General features: G+C 40.7%; 1 protein-coding gene across 1 annotated transcript in view; it reads left to right on the forward strand.

Annotated features, from left to right (window-relative positions):
* pappaa (pregnancy-associated plasma protein A, pappalysin 1a) overlaps positions 1–18686 on the forward strand; it is a 105157-nt gene that overhangs the window by 69844 nt on the left and 16627 nt on the right. The window contains exons 15-21 of the mRNA XM_086300867.1: positions 7824–8007; positions 10408–10609; positions 10725–10929; positions 11628–11775; positions 11968–12083; positions 15537–15608; positions 17541–17639. Coding sequence (XP_086156993.1) covers positions 7824–8007; positions 10408–10609; positions 10725–10929; positions 11628–11775; positions 11968–12083; positions 15537–15608; positions 17541–17639 — 1026 coding nt within the window. The remainder of the gene's footprint in view (positions 1–7823; positions 8008–10407; positions 10610–10724; positions 10930–11627; positions 11776–11967; positions 12084–15536; positions 15609–17540; positions 17640–18686) is intronic.

Here is an 18686-nt window from a genome sequence, read left to right on the forward strand (position 1 = left end):
GGACCAGCTGACTGCTTTTTTACTGATATGGTCCTTCTAGTTCCTTTGAGTGGTGACCTCTAACACATGCTGTGTTGGTTTTCAGTCAAGTGTTAATCGACAGGGATAAGAATTAGCACTTTCAAGTCTTAGGCCGTGGTTCACAGCGAGGAAAGGGTACCCACTCTGGGTTGGGGGAGGAGTTGTAGCCCCTAGGGGAAGGGGACAATGGAGTATGAGATTAACATACGGATTGATGTGGCATTTGTTGGGATGATAAGAGCTGAGCTTGAAGCTGTGAAGCTGGTAAATCTATATTCTAACCCTCACCTTTGTCCACAAGCTAGGGACAGTAACTCAAAGAATGAGATCCAGGATACAAGGGATGGAAATTAGTTTTCTGTGTTTGGTCTTGGCCATAGGGTGAAGAGGGAGGGGCTCAGAGTAAAGCCTGGTGGAGGTGATTGAAGTGAGGGGAGTCTGAGCATTTTTGCTTAGCCCTGTGACTCTGACCCAGATGTGGATGGATAAATTGTCCATAATAGAAAGTATGTTGGATCTTTTAAAAGTAGTAGGCCAAGGTCTGATCTTTGTGGGACTCCACAGAGAATTTGAATTAATTTTTTCCCTCCTGGATTATCAGTCACTACAAGTCGGATGAGAATGTAGCCAAGAAAGGAGAATATGTGAATTTGTGAGATGGAAAACAGACATTCATGAACAGATGCAAAATTTACTATAAATACTTGAATATGAAAACATGAATATGAAAGAGAGACATATCCCTTTTTCTACTTTTCTTTGAAGAAAGATTCTACTTGAATTAGCCTTTGGGATCAATCAGTCTCAGATATGTTTTTTTTTTTTTTAATTCCAATAACATGAAGATAGAGGTGATACAGTTCATGAGTTCTCAAAATAAACATTCTTGTTTTATTAGTATTTCCATTTTGATTGTTGTCAGCCCTGAGGACACTACCACTGCTGAGGTAACACTAAAGTTTCGATAAAAGTTATCAAAACTGTCCATGAGCATAGAAGTCACAAGTTCTGGCTGCAGACAGTCCTATTAAACATCTATTAAAACATCTTTTGAGCTCTGGGTATTTCACAAAGATTTTATACCACCCAGCACTTCCAAATGTTCTGGGTGGAACTGGAACCGGAAAGCTTTAATTCCAGGAGACATGTAAAATACTCTCAAAAAGTATTTGCCCCCTTCCTGATTTCTTATTAATTTACATATTTGTCACATATGAATGTTTTAGATCATCAAATAAATTTTAATATTAGAGTAAGACAATCTGAGTACTTACAAAATGCTGTTTTTAAATGATGATTTATTTTGTCGAGGGAAAATTCAAACCTACCTGGCCCTGAGTGAAAAAGTAATTTTCCCTATTGTTAAATCATGAATTAACTGTGAATAACACATCATGGCACAATCTAAAGAAGTCATTTCAGAGGCCATGTTGAGAGCCATTATTTACAAATGGAGAAAACTTGAAACAGTGGTGAATTTGCACAAGAGCAGTCCCAAACTTACTCCAAGAGTGGATCGATGATGGGTCAAAAATGGCATACAGTGGGGCAAAAAAGTATTTAGTCAGCCACCGATTGTGCAAGTTCCCCCACCTAAAATGATGACAGAGGTCAGTAATTTGCACCAGAGGTACACTTCAACTGTGAGAGACAGAATGTGAAAAAAAAATCCATGAATCCACATGGTAGGATTTGTAAAGAATTTATTCGTAAATCAGGGTGGAAAATAAGTATTTGGTCAATAACAAAAATACAACTCAATACTTTGTAACATAACCTTTGTTGGCAATAACAGAGGTCAAACGTTTACTATAGGTCTTTACCAGGTTTGCACACACAGTAGCTGGTATTTTGGCCCATTCCTCCATGCAGATCTTCTCGAGAGCAGTGATGTTTTGGGGCTGTCGCCGAGCAACACGGACTTTCAACTCCCGCCACAGATTTTCTATGGGGTTGAGGTCTGGAGACTGGCTAGGCCACTCCAGGACTTTCAAATGCTTCTTACGGAGCCACTCCTTTGTTGCCCGGGCGGTGTGTTTTGGATCATTGTCATGTTGGAAGACCCAGCCTCGTTTCATCTTCAAAGTTCTCACTGATGGAAGGAGGTTTTGGCTCAAAATCTCACGATACATGGCCCCATTCATTCTGTCCTTAACACGGATCAGTCGTCCTGTCCCCTTGGCAGAAAAACAGCCCCATAGCATGATGTTTCCACCCCCATGCTTCACAGTAGGTATGGTGTTCTTGGGATGCAACTCAGTATTCTTCTTCCTCCAAACACGACGAGTTGAGTTTATACCAAAAAGTTCTACTTTGGTTTCATCTGACCACATGACATTCTCCCAATCCTCTGCTGTATCATCCATGTGCTCTCTGGCAAACTTCAGACGGGCCTGGACATGCACTGGCTTCAGCAGCGGAACACGTCTGGCACTGCGGGATTTGATTCCCTGCCGTTGTAGTGTGTTACTGATGGTGACCTTTGTTACTTTGGTCCCAGCTCTCTGCAGGTCATTCACCAGGTCCCCCCGTGTGGTCCTGGGATCTTTGCTCACAGTTCTCATGATCATTTTGACCCCACGGGATGAGATCTTGCGTGGAGCCCCAGATCGAGGGAGATTATCAGTGGTCTTGTATGTCTTCCATTTTCTGATGATTGCTCCCACAGTTGATTTTTTCACACCAAGCTGCTTGCCTATTGTAGATTCACTCTTCCCAGTCTGGTGCAGGTCTACAATACTTTTCCTGGTGTCCTTCGAAAGCTCTTTGGTCTTGGCCATGGCGGAGTTTGGAGTCTGACTGTTTGAGGCTGTGGACAGGTGTCTTTTATACAGATGATGAGTTCAAACAGGTGCCATTCATACAGGTAACGAGTGGGGGACAGAAAAGCTTCTTACAGAAGACGTTACAGGTCTGTGAGAGCCAGAGATTTTCCTTGTTTGAGGTGACCAAATACTTATTTTCCACCCTAATTTACGAATAAATTCTTTACAAATCCTACCATGTGAATTCATGGATTTTTTTTCACATTCTGTCTCTCACAGTTGAAGTGTACCTCTGGTGCAAATTACTGACCTCTGTCATCATTTTAAGTGGGGGAACTTGCACAATCGGTGGCTGACTAAATACTTTTTTGCCCCACTGTATATGGGAGAGTTCCAAGGACAAAACCTCTGAAGACCAAAAAGAACACCAAGGCTCTTCTCACATTTGCCAAAAATTGATTGGCTTACAGAAGATAGGCAGGGAAATAGTTGGGCCATTTGATGACAGAAACCAGTTTGTGAAAAATCGGAAGTGATGTAAAGAATAGTCTAACGGGCCGAATACCCAGGAATATAGGCAGATGAGTGAATAGAGATTGTCCTTATTGAACCACAAGCGTCTTTACTACTTTCTCGATCCATTTCAAAATCTATTGCAGCTTTGCAATACCTTGCAAAATAGTCTCACAGCAAATAAAATGCACTATTTACTTGAAGCATTACTGCAAATGATCAGTTTTGACATAACTCTAATTTGTTTTAACAGTGGAATGCAACTTTATGAAGGTGTTTGGACTGTATAACTTGCAATCAATCAGGAGTATAACTTTGACTCCAACGGCAACACAGCTGTAACCTAAACTGTACAACTGCTGGATATAATTGGTAAAATAAAGCAATTCACATTCAAAAGAAAGACTGGGCACATCGTGTCTTAAATGTAATAAACGAAATGTGCTTCGAGTCAAAGCGCTGGTAATAAAATGGTCTGGCCAGATTCATAGTGCTCATATGCTCTCATCTTTTTTTCAGCTGCACAGTCCTTGCAAAGACACGCACACCTCCACACTAAGGTTGAAAAGTCCAATGTGAAGCATAATCTTGTCTCATTTCATTAGCCGATTACATTCTTGGTTCACTGATGTCAAAGCGATTCTGGGAACACCAACTTCTTACATAATACTATCTTCAGAACAAATCTGTTTCCCTCACTTGCTTGATTTGTATATGTGTCTTTTATTCCTGTCTGTTTTTCAAATCTTTCTCTTCCTTTGAAGTGGTTAGGGAACACTGTGTGCTGGTACTGAAGAAGTCACATCTATTTTATATAGGCATTCCCTTTTACAGATATGACCATTCCCTGCCATGAAACAGCGTTTGGGTATCTGAATTAAAATAACCCCATCGCAAGTCACCATCTGATAAAAAAGATAATCTCAATGAAGTAAAGTATCTATTATCCTAAATTCATATACATATACAATGTTGTTGTGGACAACACGCTGGTGTGGTGGTTAGCACTGTTGTCACAGCAAGAAGGCCCTGGCTTCAAATCCAGGCGGGGCACTTTCAGCGTATTCTCTTTGTGGCTTCTCTCTGGGCTCTCTAATATCCTGTCATAGTATGTATGTTTTTATACATGAGTTAGGTCAATGGGTAACCCTGAATTGTTCATAGGTGCAAATGCTTGTCTGTATCTCCCGGTTAGCCCTGTGACAGACTGGGGGCCTGTCCTCGTGTCACTTACCCTGTAACCTTTTCTTTTTGTAAATATTAATGGTAATAGCTAGGTGTGCCCCTTAGGTCAGTTGTACACACAAGAGATCTAACCCTCAACTAAATCTGTGTTCATCAAACAAACAAACATGTGCTTGCTATTGGCCCAACAAGGATGTGAGCATGTAAATCCCTTTATAGATTCTTAGGAAAACCTTGTAGATCAAAATGTTGCCTGTAAAATTAAAATCACCCTGCTTGTTGACATGTTACGCTGAAATGCTCCTCACACTTATAAAATATGGGGTCTATGGGTTTCTGACTAAAGTTACATTCTCAGTAGCACGCTGCTGTTGTGACCACACCGTTATCCAGAATCATTTGGGCAACCATTCGCTGATATTGCCAGTATGAATATTTCACAAATACAACCTTTGATTCTTAGAACAGGATTTTCACAAAAAAATGTTTTATAAGAGGTTTTCCGCGAGGACTGACACATAAATTATACTTAATTCTTAGTAATTCTACTATTTATCATTGCAGATCTATCTTCCAATTAATGTTCAACCATGCTATAATTTGCTTGTTTGCCATCTATAAGAAGACAAATCCCTAAGTTGAGGAAGGGGTTGTCTGTTGGTTCATTTGTCTGTAGGTCTGTCTGGCTTGAATTAGGAAGCATAGCCAAGGGTTATTAAAATCGCTACTGGAAGAGAAACAGGCAGCTGTAAATTTTTTAAAGGAAGGAAAATTCCCACACATTTACACACATAGTAGCACACACAAACCTACATATATACTCACTTTAGAAAGTGCTCTTCCCTTTTTGCACACCTAGCTGTCTTGTAGATTTTTATTATGAATCTATTTACAAATGCTCCTCACACTTATAAAAGATCAAAAGAATTAAGAGGAAAGTATTTGACTCGTTGTTCTGAAGCAACAGGTCTGTGCTTTAGGTCATTGTTATGCTGGGAGGTTTAGGACCCCCTTCGCCCCATGTCATATCCACCTGGGGTGAAACCCTTTTCAAGAATCTCTCTCTACTTTATCAATCACTCTTTCACCAGTGCCCCTGTCATAACAGGAAGTTTCCACCGCTTTGACCAAAAACATCACATTTATGGAATATCTTCATCTTGCTCTGAGGCCTTTTCATACCAGACTCTAAGTGGGCCCTTATGTGTGTTTTACTCAACTCTCTCTGGCCACTTTACAGAAAAAAATAAATAAAAAGACCTGATAGATGGAGTCATCCTGAGATGGTCATCCCTCTGTCAGATTTTTCCCCATCTTTGCACAGCATTTTTGAAACGCTGTTTTAGTGATAGATGGGTTCTCTATCACCTCCCTCACCAAAGCACAAACACATCTAGGTAAACGTGTGTGTTTATGTGTATTTGTATGTGTAGGGTGTAGTATTGACCACACTTGTGAAGTGCATATTAGCTCGTACCTTATCCCACACATGCACAATTTTGCAAGTGTACTTAAGATTTTCACATATTTTAAAAGATGTTTCAATGTTGCTTCTATGGTCCACATTGCTTCTCCACAGCTTCACATCTCAACTGACTCATTCAACTCTTCACCCAGTTGTTTTCCAGAAGGCGCTCACATGCAATGCATATGTTACCTTGTTGGACATCCAAATATGAAAGGAGCTTATTTATTTTGAGGGAACCCGATACTGTTACGCAGTATCATGTAACGGGATTGAGATGAAAGACAGATATACACGGAAACAGAGAGAAGATTATGAAACAATACATTTGTATTGCCAGCTGAGTCCAGTTTGTGTTGAAGTTTGGCCTCGCTTTAAAAAGATGTGTGTAATTAAAGTCAACCAGTGTAATTGATGGGTTACCCACACAGGTTTCTCTTCTGGTTCTGAGAATAAAAAGTCAAAAAGATTGAGCTCTAACAGCTTTGTTGTGAGCTTTCTTGGCACGACTATCGATTTAAACATTCCTGTTGGATTACATGGTTCTACTTAATGGAAGAGGATAAAAAAAAATTGAGGGTTAACCCATTCAGATAAATTTCGTCTCATCTCTGAAAACCTCACACTACAAGCCAAATAACTGGAGCAATGAGACCTATTTTTGATAGAGAATAAACCTAACATGAGGAAACTTTTCTAGTTAAAAAAAAACAGTTAGAAAGGATTTTGAACTATTCTGATTGCCCTGTCAGTTCTCAGGAGTTCAAGAAAATATTGTTTTCTAATGCTATATTCTCTAGACAATATTCTTCCCTTGAACAGAATGGTTTCACATAGCCATGTGTAGAGTGTGTCCCCACACACACACACACACACACACACACACACACAATAAATGCAAAACGTCTGGCAATTGAGAAGTAATTTACCTTAATGATAATCCCTTATACTGGAACCTTTATCTTGCTGGCGATTTAAGCATGCCTCTGTATGAAATAGTGGAGCTATGCTGCCACTGCTGGGTTTGCTCTTGTTTGAGTCTGTTTCTTGTGGATTTTGCATGTTCTCCCCATGTGTGGATTTCCTCTTGGTTCCTACCACATTCCAACAACATGTAAAGGCCCAGGCACACAGGATACCCTCTGTAGTCTTTCAAAAGTTGGAGAGGCTGCCTTGATTTTCAGAAGGGAGCAACGGAAAGCCACTTGTTCCTATTTGTTTATGAAATTACAAACTCAGTAAATATGAAGTAACCTTTCTACTTTTTTCCCCCTTTGATTTTGTACTATTTCCAGCATATTGTTTATCTCTTACCTAAATATAATAACGACTTTCTTATGTTTTGTGACTACACATAAATTCAGAAAGAGGATGAATAATGGATGTAGACTAAACCCACAGGGGTTTGCCTTCTATTTGTAGAAGACTTTATGTGCGTGCGTGTGTCTGTGTGTGTTTCTCAGCTGTCACACTTCCACTGAAGTCAATCTGTTTAGGGTTAGGGCTGATTGTGCAGTTGCTGGATATCAGTTGTCTGAAGTACATGACTTGACCTTACAAATGCTATCAGCAGTTACTTGAGCTGCTGAGTGGCCTGTGAGGCTTACTGACATACAGTAAGCTAAGCCCGATCAGGCTTTGTTAGGTTACACGCTGATTAGGAACTTGTTGAAATGATTGCAGAATTGCTGTAGTCATTTTTTTTGTGAGGTAAACATTTATAGGACAAGTGCACTACATCAGTCTGTCGCATCAATATGCAAATTAAAGCTTGCATCAATGAATATTATTATATATCTATGTAGACTATGTTGTAAAACTTATATTTCTTTATTTGTTATTTACTTTGTGTTATATCATGTCTTGTTTTCCAGTCAGAGACTTCAGTAACAATAACTTGTGCAAATGGGAAGTGGAACAAACAGGTATCATGCGAGCCTGTGGACTGTGGTTTACCAGACAAGTATCATGTTCATCCTGCCATTTTCAACTTTCCAGAGGGCACTACCTATGGCAAAAAGAGCACATTTCAGTGTCGAGAACCTGCCCAGCTAATGGGTGAGTTGCCTAGCGGAGCACTGACATATCCATGTTCAGATTCATATTTACAGGGTACCCTTCAGAGATCTTTTCCAATAAATATATACACCCGCTGGTCACTTTATTAGTTACACTTGTTGTGTTTGCTAATGCTATTATCTAATCAGTGACTTTGAACATGGTTTGCAGAGAATGGACCAAAAAAGAGAAAATATCCAGATAGCAGCTGTTCTCCTGGCACAAAAGCAATGGTGCCAGAGGTCAGAAACAAAAAAGAATGGCTAGGCTGGTTTTAGCTGATAGAAAAGCAACAGTAACCATGAAGCAAATGGGCTACAGCAGCAGAAGACTGCACCAAGTGTCACTTCTGTCAGCTAAGAACGGGAAACTGAGGCTATGATTCACATGGGCTGAACAAAATTAGACAATAAAACACTGAAGAAACATTCCCTGCTCTAATGAGTCAGGATTTCTGATGTGATACTCAGATGGTAGGTTCAGAATCTGGTGTAAACCAGATAAAAGCATGGATCCATCCTGTCTTGTATCAGTTGCGTAATGGTGTGAGGCTATTTTCTTGTCACACTTTGGGAGCCTTAGTACCAACCAAAGCCTACCTGAGTATTGTTGTTGATAATCTCCATCCCTTTATCATGACGGTGTAATCATCTTCTGTCAGCTGCTTCCAGTATTTGACATTGCCTTTTGAAAATTAGCACCGTATCACAAAATGATCTCAAACTGGTTTCTAGAAGATGACAATGAGAATAATCTCTGAAGAATTTTTCTGGCACTTTGTTGAATCTATCCCATGAAGAATTAAAGCAGTTCTGAAGGTCAAGGGTGGTCCAACCAGATGCCCCACACATGGATCCCGAATGCCTAGATCTATACAGAATCAAAAGGAACCTAAGAGCCTTTATCATGAACTAAATGTGGATTTGGCCAACTTCAAGCCAATAGCATCAAGTGCAGCATCTACCAAGGAGATCCTTTGTCCCCAATGGTCATTGACAAGACTGGCAACAGATACTGACTATGGAATGGAGCAATCATCAGCCACCTCCTCTACATGGATGACATCAAGCTGTACGCTAGGACTGAATGAGACATTGTTCACTGATCCACACCACCAGGATCTACAGCAACATCATTGGAATGTCATTTGGACTAGATAAATGTAGTCGGATGTTAACAAAGAGAGGAAAAGTAGTCAGAACTGAGGGAATTGCACTACCAGAAGGGAACATTGCAGACATTAAGGACGGCTACAAGTACCTGGGAATTCCACAGGCAAATGACAACCACAAATGAGAAATGGAAACTGCAACCACCAAATACCTGCAAAAGGTCAGGCAAATCCTGAGAAGTCAGTTGAACTGGAAGAACAAGATCCGTTTTATCAACAGCTACACCCTGCAGGTTATCAGGTTCTCTGCTGGGATAATAAGCTGACCAAAGGAGGAGATAGAGGCCACTGACATCAAGACAAGGAAGCTCCTCATCATGCATGGAGGGTTTCACCCCAAATCCAGCACCCCAAGACGTAACACTAAATGTAAGGAAGATTTGGGGAGTGTCAGAATCACTGTCCAGGATGTGACAACAAACATCCATGAGTACATAGGAAGATGGCCACAACCAAGGATGATGGCCAGAGCTAGCAAAAGAGCCCTGCATGGTGACATCCAGAAGTCCTACCAGTGGCTGGACAAAGCTGGACTGAAAGATAGTGCAGAGGCACTAATCATGGCAGCACAGGAACAAGTTCTGAGCACAAGATCCACAGAGGCTGGGGTCTAGACAGACAGACAAACTGGTGATAGATAATCACACGGACATAGTAGTGGTGGACGAGCAGAGGAAGACAGCGGTAGAGATAGATGAATGATGAAGAAAGTAACAAGTAACCAAGTAACAGAACTATAAGGAATAAGGAACATGAGAAGCTGGAGAAGTTTCAAGGGAAAAGAACTCAAGAAGATATGGAGTGGGGAGGTAACAGTGGTCCCAGTGGTAATCGGAGCACTTGGTGCTGTGGCCCCCAAGCTAGGCGAGTGGCTCCAGCAGATCCCAAAAACAATATTCGAGATGCGCAGTCCTAGAAACAGCAGAGATACTGTGCAGGACCCTCAAGCTCCCAGGACTCTGGTAGAGCACCCGAGCTTGCAGGATAGAGCGCCCACAGGGGCAAGAGGGGATGTTCTTGCTAATAATTTTAGAGGTTTCTTCCCACTGATTGCCAAGGAACACAGAAAAGACCCTTAAACTAAGACCACCTTTTTTCAAACAACCTCAAATTTGGCTTTGCACTACAACTCATAGTTTTGAAGCCGACTGCATCTGATCTGACCTAGTTTTACTGATTCACTGACCTGTATGCTTTTCCATTTATCCTTTCCTTTTTCGTTTCTCTAGGTACAAACAACACGCTTACCTGCCTCGAGGATGGTCTATGGTCCTTCCCAGAGGCTCTATGTGAGCTTCGTTGCCCAGCCCCTCCTCTTGTACCCAATGCTGTGCTGCAGACAAAACGTTGCCAGCAGTCAGACTTAAAAGTTGGCACACTCTGCAAGTACAAGTGCAGGCCAGGCTACCATGTTACCAATAAACCCAAGCGGTAAAGAAATAAACTGAAATTTTTTTTGTTAATTTTTTGCTACTTTGAAACTTTGTTCCCACATGAAATTAGGGTCTGCACGTGATTCAATTAATCATCTCTCTTTTCCTTTTAGGCGTGCATTCAAACGCCAGTGCACAGAAGACGGCACCTGGCTCGAGGGATCTTGCGAGCCCGTGACTTGTGATCCTCCACCTCCGATCTTCCATGGCTCCTATAACTGTACCAATGGGTTTCGTTTTGACAGTACCTGCACCCTAAACTGCTCTGACCCTGCTGGTAATACTGCTATCGCCGGCACAGGACGCTCTGCCCATACGGTAAGGCTGCTGCACCCTACTTGCAAGCAGGTCTGTCCATCTCTTTCCTCTCTGTCTATTCTTGCTTTGCCAGTGTCCTTGTCTTCTCTTTTTTTTCTCTTCTTTCACCCTCACAGTTCTTTTTTGTTTTGTTTGTTCAGCATAACTTAGTAATAAATAATATAATCACAGATAAATATAGTGCATTTAAAACAATTTGTACCACCAGGCTGATTCTCCAGGATTACTGGTAATGTTGTTTGTTTGGAAATCACTACAGACAAATTGTTATTAATATACTCTTGTGTAATATCATACATAATTACTAATGACCAATGATAATGTACTAAATTAACGAATTAATGACTGAAAAATAAGATACAGCCTTTATCCTGGCTGTTTTTTTCTGATACGTCTTTCTCTGCCCTGCCTGCTTTTCTCCCTGTCTCCCTTAGCCCTACTCAATTTGACGCCATGCTAATTAGATTGCTATTGATTTCCAGAACAGCCCTGCTGCCACAGACTTTTGAAATGTATAAACCTTTTAATCTGTTCTGCCTCTTCGACGTTGTGGGTTGGATGCCTACTAAAAATTGGATTGTATTTCCCTGTACAGTGGCATGGCATCTCAGTGTCCTTGGCCTAGTAGTGTTTGTGCACCTGTGTGTATGTCTGTATGTGTATAATTATTTGTCTGTCAATATATGTGTTATTTTCAGGGCAAAGGGTCCAATGAGATCCGCTGTCGAAAAGATGGAAATTGGACAGGGTCGTTCCGCCTGTGCCCACACAGCCAAGGCCAGTGTTCTTTACCTCAAAACCTCCATTATAGCCTGCAATACTCATGCAAACGAGGACACGGCATAGGTCTGTATGCACAAATCTACTGTTACTTAATGCTTTTTTTATACTAGGTTCATCTTTCACACATTGCCAAACCATTGTGACATAGTCTCACAATGGTTTGGCAATGACGAGGAAAATAAATCTCGGCATTCGTGGTGTTGATCTTTCATTAGTGTAATTCTCTCTGTCACTTTGTCACACAAACAAACACAGGTGAGGAGTGTGAGCTGACATGTAGAGAGGGGAACAACGATGTTGTGATCCTCCCTCACAATATGACCGTAGGAAAAGTAATGAAGGAGCACTGGAGAAATCCACCTAAGTTGAAGGTAAGTTTGCATGTGTTTGTGTGCGCCTCACAGCTCTGAGAGACGCACTTCACGAAGTTCTGTGAAGCACAGCTCTTCTCCTTGGAATTTCACATATAGTTCCTTGATCCTGACTCCATCGCTTGCAATGCAAAATGCCAACCCAATGCCATACAAATATTTGGATTAGAGGCATAGCAACCTTTTAAAATTTATTCTTGACAACAAGTATGAAAACCTCCTGCTGCCCACTTTCCTTTCAGTCTTCAAGATGATATAGTAGTAGATATAGTGGAGAGATAATGAGGTACAAGAACTTTATTCCCAAGGTGTAAAGATTTTTTTCTAAATTCCAGTGTATTTGTCTTGCTGAAGAATTGTTGTGAGGAACTTGTTTTCACCCTCACTGCCACTGTGACCAACCTTATTCATTCAGGTTAATCACTGTTAAAGAACACTGAAGCTCACTGGTAATTGGCCTAATTTAGATATACCTTACAGGTACTTAAATAATAAAGTGTTCTTTTTTTGGCAGATAGCAAAACACAGAGGTAGGAGGCTGTGGTGGAGAAGGTCACATAGCACAGGACCGTACATTTTGTCTCTTTTGGGGCTCTCCGACACAACCATGGTGTCATTTGAGATATTCATGAAGATTATGGTTGAGGTCAGCAGCTGTGTAGAGGTACAGCTGGACTGTGTGTGTTGTCTAAATTCTAATTTTACTCTCAAAATGTATCAATGCCACAAAGGTTGAATCTGCCCTAAGTACTTTTGTCAGCTTAATGCCCTTTTAGCTGTAGAACAAGAGACAGGTCTTACTAAATAGCATCGAGTTTTGAAACTAGAGAAGTCGCGCCTGACCAAAAGAGTACATTTTATTTTTCTCTTTTTTTTTCTCCGACAACACCTTTTGTTTCTGTTTCAGAGTCACACTGAATCAGCAGTTGGTGGTGGATGCCGGGGGAGGGGTGGGTTAGGCCATGTGGACACGAAATGATCTGCTTTTATGGATTTGTGTAATTGATATGATTTGTGCTCAGGGGTCATTTCAAACCTGAGGTTATGCTGTTGGGTCCATCTGATAGTGTAAGAGAAGTCAGAGAAGTGATGTTGGTAGGATGACTGTTAAAGAGTAGGAAAGTGTGTTGAGGATAAGCGGTTAGAAGAGGTAAAGCTTTCAAGGTAATGACCACAAGTCTAAGCAAGTGTAATGTTTTGTTTTGTCCCTCCTTCTGCCAGCTCATCCTGTGTTGATATATCATAATTAATGCGAGCACACAGTCTCATCCCGAACATATACACGCAGTCATAAGCAACTACCGTAGCATCTAAAAGGGCTAACAGAAATTTGCCTTATGGCACAGGAGTGGCCAGGGGTGATCATAAATGATAAGAAATCAGTTTATATTCCTCCTAATGACTAATGGTCCTAGTCTGGCCACCCTATAAAAATGGTCTGCCACTCATGTGGCAAGATGTTCCCAATGGTAGCATGTTAGATTTGCGATCACATAATTGTCATAGTGCTATTACTGACATTAATGGTGAACCTTGTTCCTACTCAGTTAATTCTAGTATCAAAAAAAAGATGAAAAATAAAACTGAATGACCACCCAAGAGATAAGGATGCAAAAACACAGAAATACAAGATAAAAAGGGTATTAACAAAACAGAACAGAAGGATACTGCAGTAGTGGGAAGTGAAAAATAATAATAGTCATGGTGAAGGCTAACAGTTGTAATAACACCAGGAATGCTGTAAGTAGGAATTGGCAAACTATCCCTAGAGGGTGGAATTCTTCATGCACCATCTACAAGAGAATTAATGTCCCCACTTTCTAGTTCTACTTTGCTGAGCTGGAAATCAGCGTTGCCCACCTTAGTAAGTGATGTTGATTTATTGCCTTTAAACTAGTTGTATTTTGGTTCTTAGTGTGACCCACTTAGAATTCTCTCCTCCTTCTTTATCTCCACCTTCCCTCTTTCTTTTCCCTGTCTCTCTATCTATGACTACTCTGTGCCCTCAGCACCCTCCTCCCCCTTTATCAGCAAAATTACCCTGTCGGGCTTACTGCAGAATTAGTCATTTTCTATATGACATGACCTCTTCTGTGGTGGTGCTGAGATAGGGATCTATTTTTATGTGGTATCAGTCCCCTGGGGAGGCTTCAGAGGGTGAGGATCCCATACGTAGTGAGGGGTGAGGCCAGGCTACAATCATGGATTATCATGATTTACGACATTGCAGTGAGAGAAAAGAGAGAGAGAATGAGAGAGAAGGGGAGAGTTTCTAGATGACATCATCACTGTAGAGCACAAGAAGGAAAGAAAGAAAAAGTACAGCATTTGCAAAAAGTTTCACCTGAAATATAAAATAATGTTCTCAGTATTCCACCGTATATACTGACCATTAGAGCCCTTCCCTGTAGACGCACAGGCATACACACACACAGCAGGCATGTCTGGACTCAGCTATGCAGTACTATATCACAGTAGTAGAAGCATCACTCTCACAGCTCTCAGTTGCCCTCAGATGCTATGTTGTTGATTCTCTCCACCTTGAAGCCTGTATCTTTCTTTTTGCATTGATTTGCTGACACGACTGTAATGAAAAATACCTTAGTTTGCAGCAACAAAAGAAAAGAATGTCAACTTTGTGAGATATTGGGGCACAATGGATCTGAAAAATGGACCAGCTGAGGTCAGCGGGGTTTTGCTGCAAATGGTGCTTTTGGTCATGGCCAGTACTATATAAGCTCGATTTACATATCCTATAAGCAAAGCATCTGTTTGCCTGTTCACGTACAAATTCCCAACATGGGACACAGACTTTATGAGGTCACAGTCGTGAAATTAAAAATGCCCTTTCATCGTCATGTAACTATTTACACCCTTTACACCCTTATATTCTTGTACAGTGTATGCTTAGAAGGGTGCATTAGCACATATAGCTGTACATTCAGTGTACACATTGCTGTCCACCTGCCCTGAGCACAAATGTGTTCTGCTGCATTTCGAAGAGAAACACAGCAGGAGAACAGAATGGGATTCCACACATTCTGCAAAGATATTAGATAACCTGGTCCTCTTACCTCTGTGCTTCTGTCTTTCTCATGCTTCCAGTTCCTTATCCTCCTGGGGGTATGACTAAGTTATAAAAAACATTTTTTTTTAAGTTATGTCTTTTAAAAACCAATTTACTCGGTTTCAGTGTAAAGCAAAGGAGGCTTCACAAAAAAGCTTCTATGAGTAGCACATGAGCTCTTTTGATAACGTCTATGTTTCCCTGTCTTAGGGGTGTGTCCGTGCACAGCTTAAATGTGCCCATTGAGTTTAGTACGGTTAGGGATTATGTGGCCTGAAATCTGGGGAAAAAGGACAAACTCCTGGCAGGAAATAAATTGTGCAGAGCAACTTTTCAAGCGTCAGTGTTTCTTTGTTTCAACCCACAAATGTTGATTTATCTTACAGAGTATTATCTGTACAATGGGGCTGAAATGGTATCCACACCCAGAATTCCTCCACTGCATCAAAGGATGTGAGGTAAGGCATACAAAAATTTAATTTTCATACCTACTTTCTTGACTCAAACACAGGATATATGGTGTGTAAAGCTTTCGGTACTACCTTCTGTATTTAGTCCACCCTGAATGCTTATTAAGAATTAAGAGGGTACGTAGCAATCAGGTGCTGCTGATCAAATGCACTTGATTAATTGCTCATCAACAAGTGAGACTGGAACTTTCAGATGTGTGCTAACACAATGCTGCAATCTACTTATAACTGGACATCCGAGCAGATTCATCCCAAGGTCAGAATGTTAAAATTCATAACAGTAGAATTAGAAAAAAGCCTGAACAAGTGTGGCTTGTTTGGAAGGGTTCCTGGGCAAATATGGAACAGCTTAGGGGTGGTGATTTGGGCTTGTTTTATAGACACAGGACCTGGACAGTCACTAAGTTGACCGTAAACTTCTCTCCATAGCAAAGGATTCTAGAATCAAATGTGAGGCCTGTGAAACACCAAAACCTTTCCCAAGACTGGGTCATTCAACAGGACAATGATCCCAAGAATAGTAGCAAATCTACCACAGAATGGCTGAAAAAAGTAAATAATCAAGGTGTTGATTATATCTGCAAATGTTGATTAACTAACATAGTTCTGTAAAGAAGAGTGGGCCACATTTCCTCCAAGTCTAAAAAAGTCTGATAAAATCATATTATCATATTACTTGAAATTATTATTTCAAGTAATAATGGTAAAGGTGATAAAGGTGGATATATCCATCCATCCATTCGCTTCCGCTTATCCTTTTCAGGGTCGCGGGGGGCGCTGGAGCCTATCCCAGCTGTCATAGGGCGAAAGGCGGGGTACACCCTGGACAGGTCGCCAGTCTGTCGCAGGGCTAACACATAGGGACAGACAACCATTCACACTCACATTCACTCGCACATTCACACCTAGTGGCAATTTGGATTAATCAATTAACCTATCCCCACAAGCTGCATGTCTTTGGACGGTGGGAGGAAGCCGGAGTACCCGGAGAGAACCCACGCAAACACGGGGAGAACATGCAAACTCCACACAGAAAGACCCCGGCCTGATGGTGGAATTGAACTCAGGACCTTCTTGCTGTGCGGCAACAGTGCTAACCACCGTGCCACCGTGCTGCCCATATATATGCTACTAAATCATGTGGTATGGTTAGAGTTTCACAGAACTGGAAAGAGTCCTGTGAAAACTTTCTTTTTTACATCAGTGTAGATGAGTTATAAGTAAAATCCTCAGACAATAGTTGAAGAAAGAAAACCAAGCAAGTCCATAATGAGCTTTCTTCCTTCTGGGACATATTGCTGTTATTAACAACTCTGCACAGGGACAGAAAACATTAGGCACTCACAAGTCATTTAAACATGTTGCTGATACACAGGTGTCTCTTATCAGACTTATATATAAGGTCCATTGAAGAGCTATTAACTAGCTATAATCTGGTGTAATGCCTCCTGAAATAATTTACACACATGACTGTGTCATTATGCTATGTTTTTCCCTCCATTAATGGGGCATTCACAAGTGAATGCAACATCTGAAGGAATTCCACCTTACTTCATGGAAGAATGATATCATCCACTCATTTTGGCCAATTGGATAACCTGATTGGTAACCCAAGCTGAGAGGGTGGGGCCAACCCAATAAATCAAATTACTGGAGCATTTTGTGCAGTGAATAGTTTATGGTGTCCTCAGTTTGATTTACGGGTCTGGGCGACTAAGGGCTTAAAGAGTCAGATTGAAGAATGAGGAAAATGTAATGTATCAGATTTATCAGCAAATTTATCCAGAGGCTTCTAAAAGCCCCAAAATGCTCAAGAGAAAACAGCAAAAGACTCTGAGAGTTGTGGCAGCAATTAACAAGGCAGGATGTTCTTAGCTCAGTGTCTGTGCCTAATTGCTTGGCTCTTTCTCTTTGATATAGCCATTCATGGGAGACAACTACTGTGACTCAGTAAACAACAGAGCCTTCTGTAACTACGATGGAGGAGACTGCTGCCAATCGACTGTCAAGACTAAAAAGGTTAGTGGCATTTATTTACCTGGAAATTAGACCCAACCCCCCCCCCCCCCCCCCCTCTCAAAAAAAGTACTTATCCCACCTCCTGCATATGTTTTTATCATTTTACTCTACTGCTATGCATTCGGTGGAGGTTGCATGATATCTTTAATAAGCTTTGATACTTGTGAAAATCCTATTTTCAGTGTACTGTAATGAATCACAGTGCTCTGCTGAAAGGTATAGTATTTCAACCTTTGGACGATCTCTAAACAATTTCTTCCTTCCATTGTCTTGTGTGCACTGGTAGACAGATTACAGACCCTGAATTCAAGAGAGTGGGAGGTTTTAGACTTCATCAATAGTGCTCGCAAAATACTACTTGCTGCGGTATTTTGTTACTTAATCTGTTATTTTGTATAGTGTGTTCACACAATTATGTGAAATTTGGGTAGTAATTTTACTTTATTTTTAGTATTTTTAGACTATTTTAAGTAAAGGCTGTAGTTATTTGATGAGTACATCTTACTTACTTTACTACCTCATTCTAATAATAAAAGAGAACTGTCATTTTATCTATGCATTCGTTTAATCTTTCAAGAATTTTGTTTTCTATTTTTAAAATTCAGCATTGCCTTTTTAAAAAATGATGATTTCTGTGGTATTAACTCCCTAAATTCTGAGTGGTACTTTGCCTGTCTCATCCCTGCCAGCTATTGGCAAGAATTATAGATGGATGTGTAGTTTAGCTTCTGGGCTGCAGCATCTGCTTTCCTGGCCTGGCCTGTTTCTCTGAATCTGGTGAAAGACTTTGGTTGTACTCCCGTCATATCCATCTGTATGTCTGGCTAGATTTATATTGAAATTGATGTCTATCACTGGATATGTCACTGTGTCTTAGTGGACAGCTTTGTCGTATCCCAATTTCATGTTTTTGGGATACATATATAAATATTTAGTAAGGTTGTTAGTTAGCAACTTCATCTTTAGCATCTATCTATTAAATCACTATGAATCTATCTTAAAATACAAATTCTTTAATTTTCTTCTTCTATTTATGTGCTATTGGCT

The sequence above is a fragment of the Aulonocara sp. 'chitande type north' Nkhata Bay genome, linkage group LG7, assembly GCF_057382095.1.
Source record: "Aulonocara sp. 'chitande type north' Nkhata Bay isolate Kocher_YH1m ecotype deep benthic linkage group LG7, A_spYH_male_GT1.1, whole genome shotgun sequence".
Taxonomy (NCBI): Eukaryota; Metazoa; Chordata; class Actinopteri; order Cichliformes; family Cichlidae; genus Aulonocara; species Aulonocara sp. 'chitande type north' Nkhata Bay.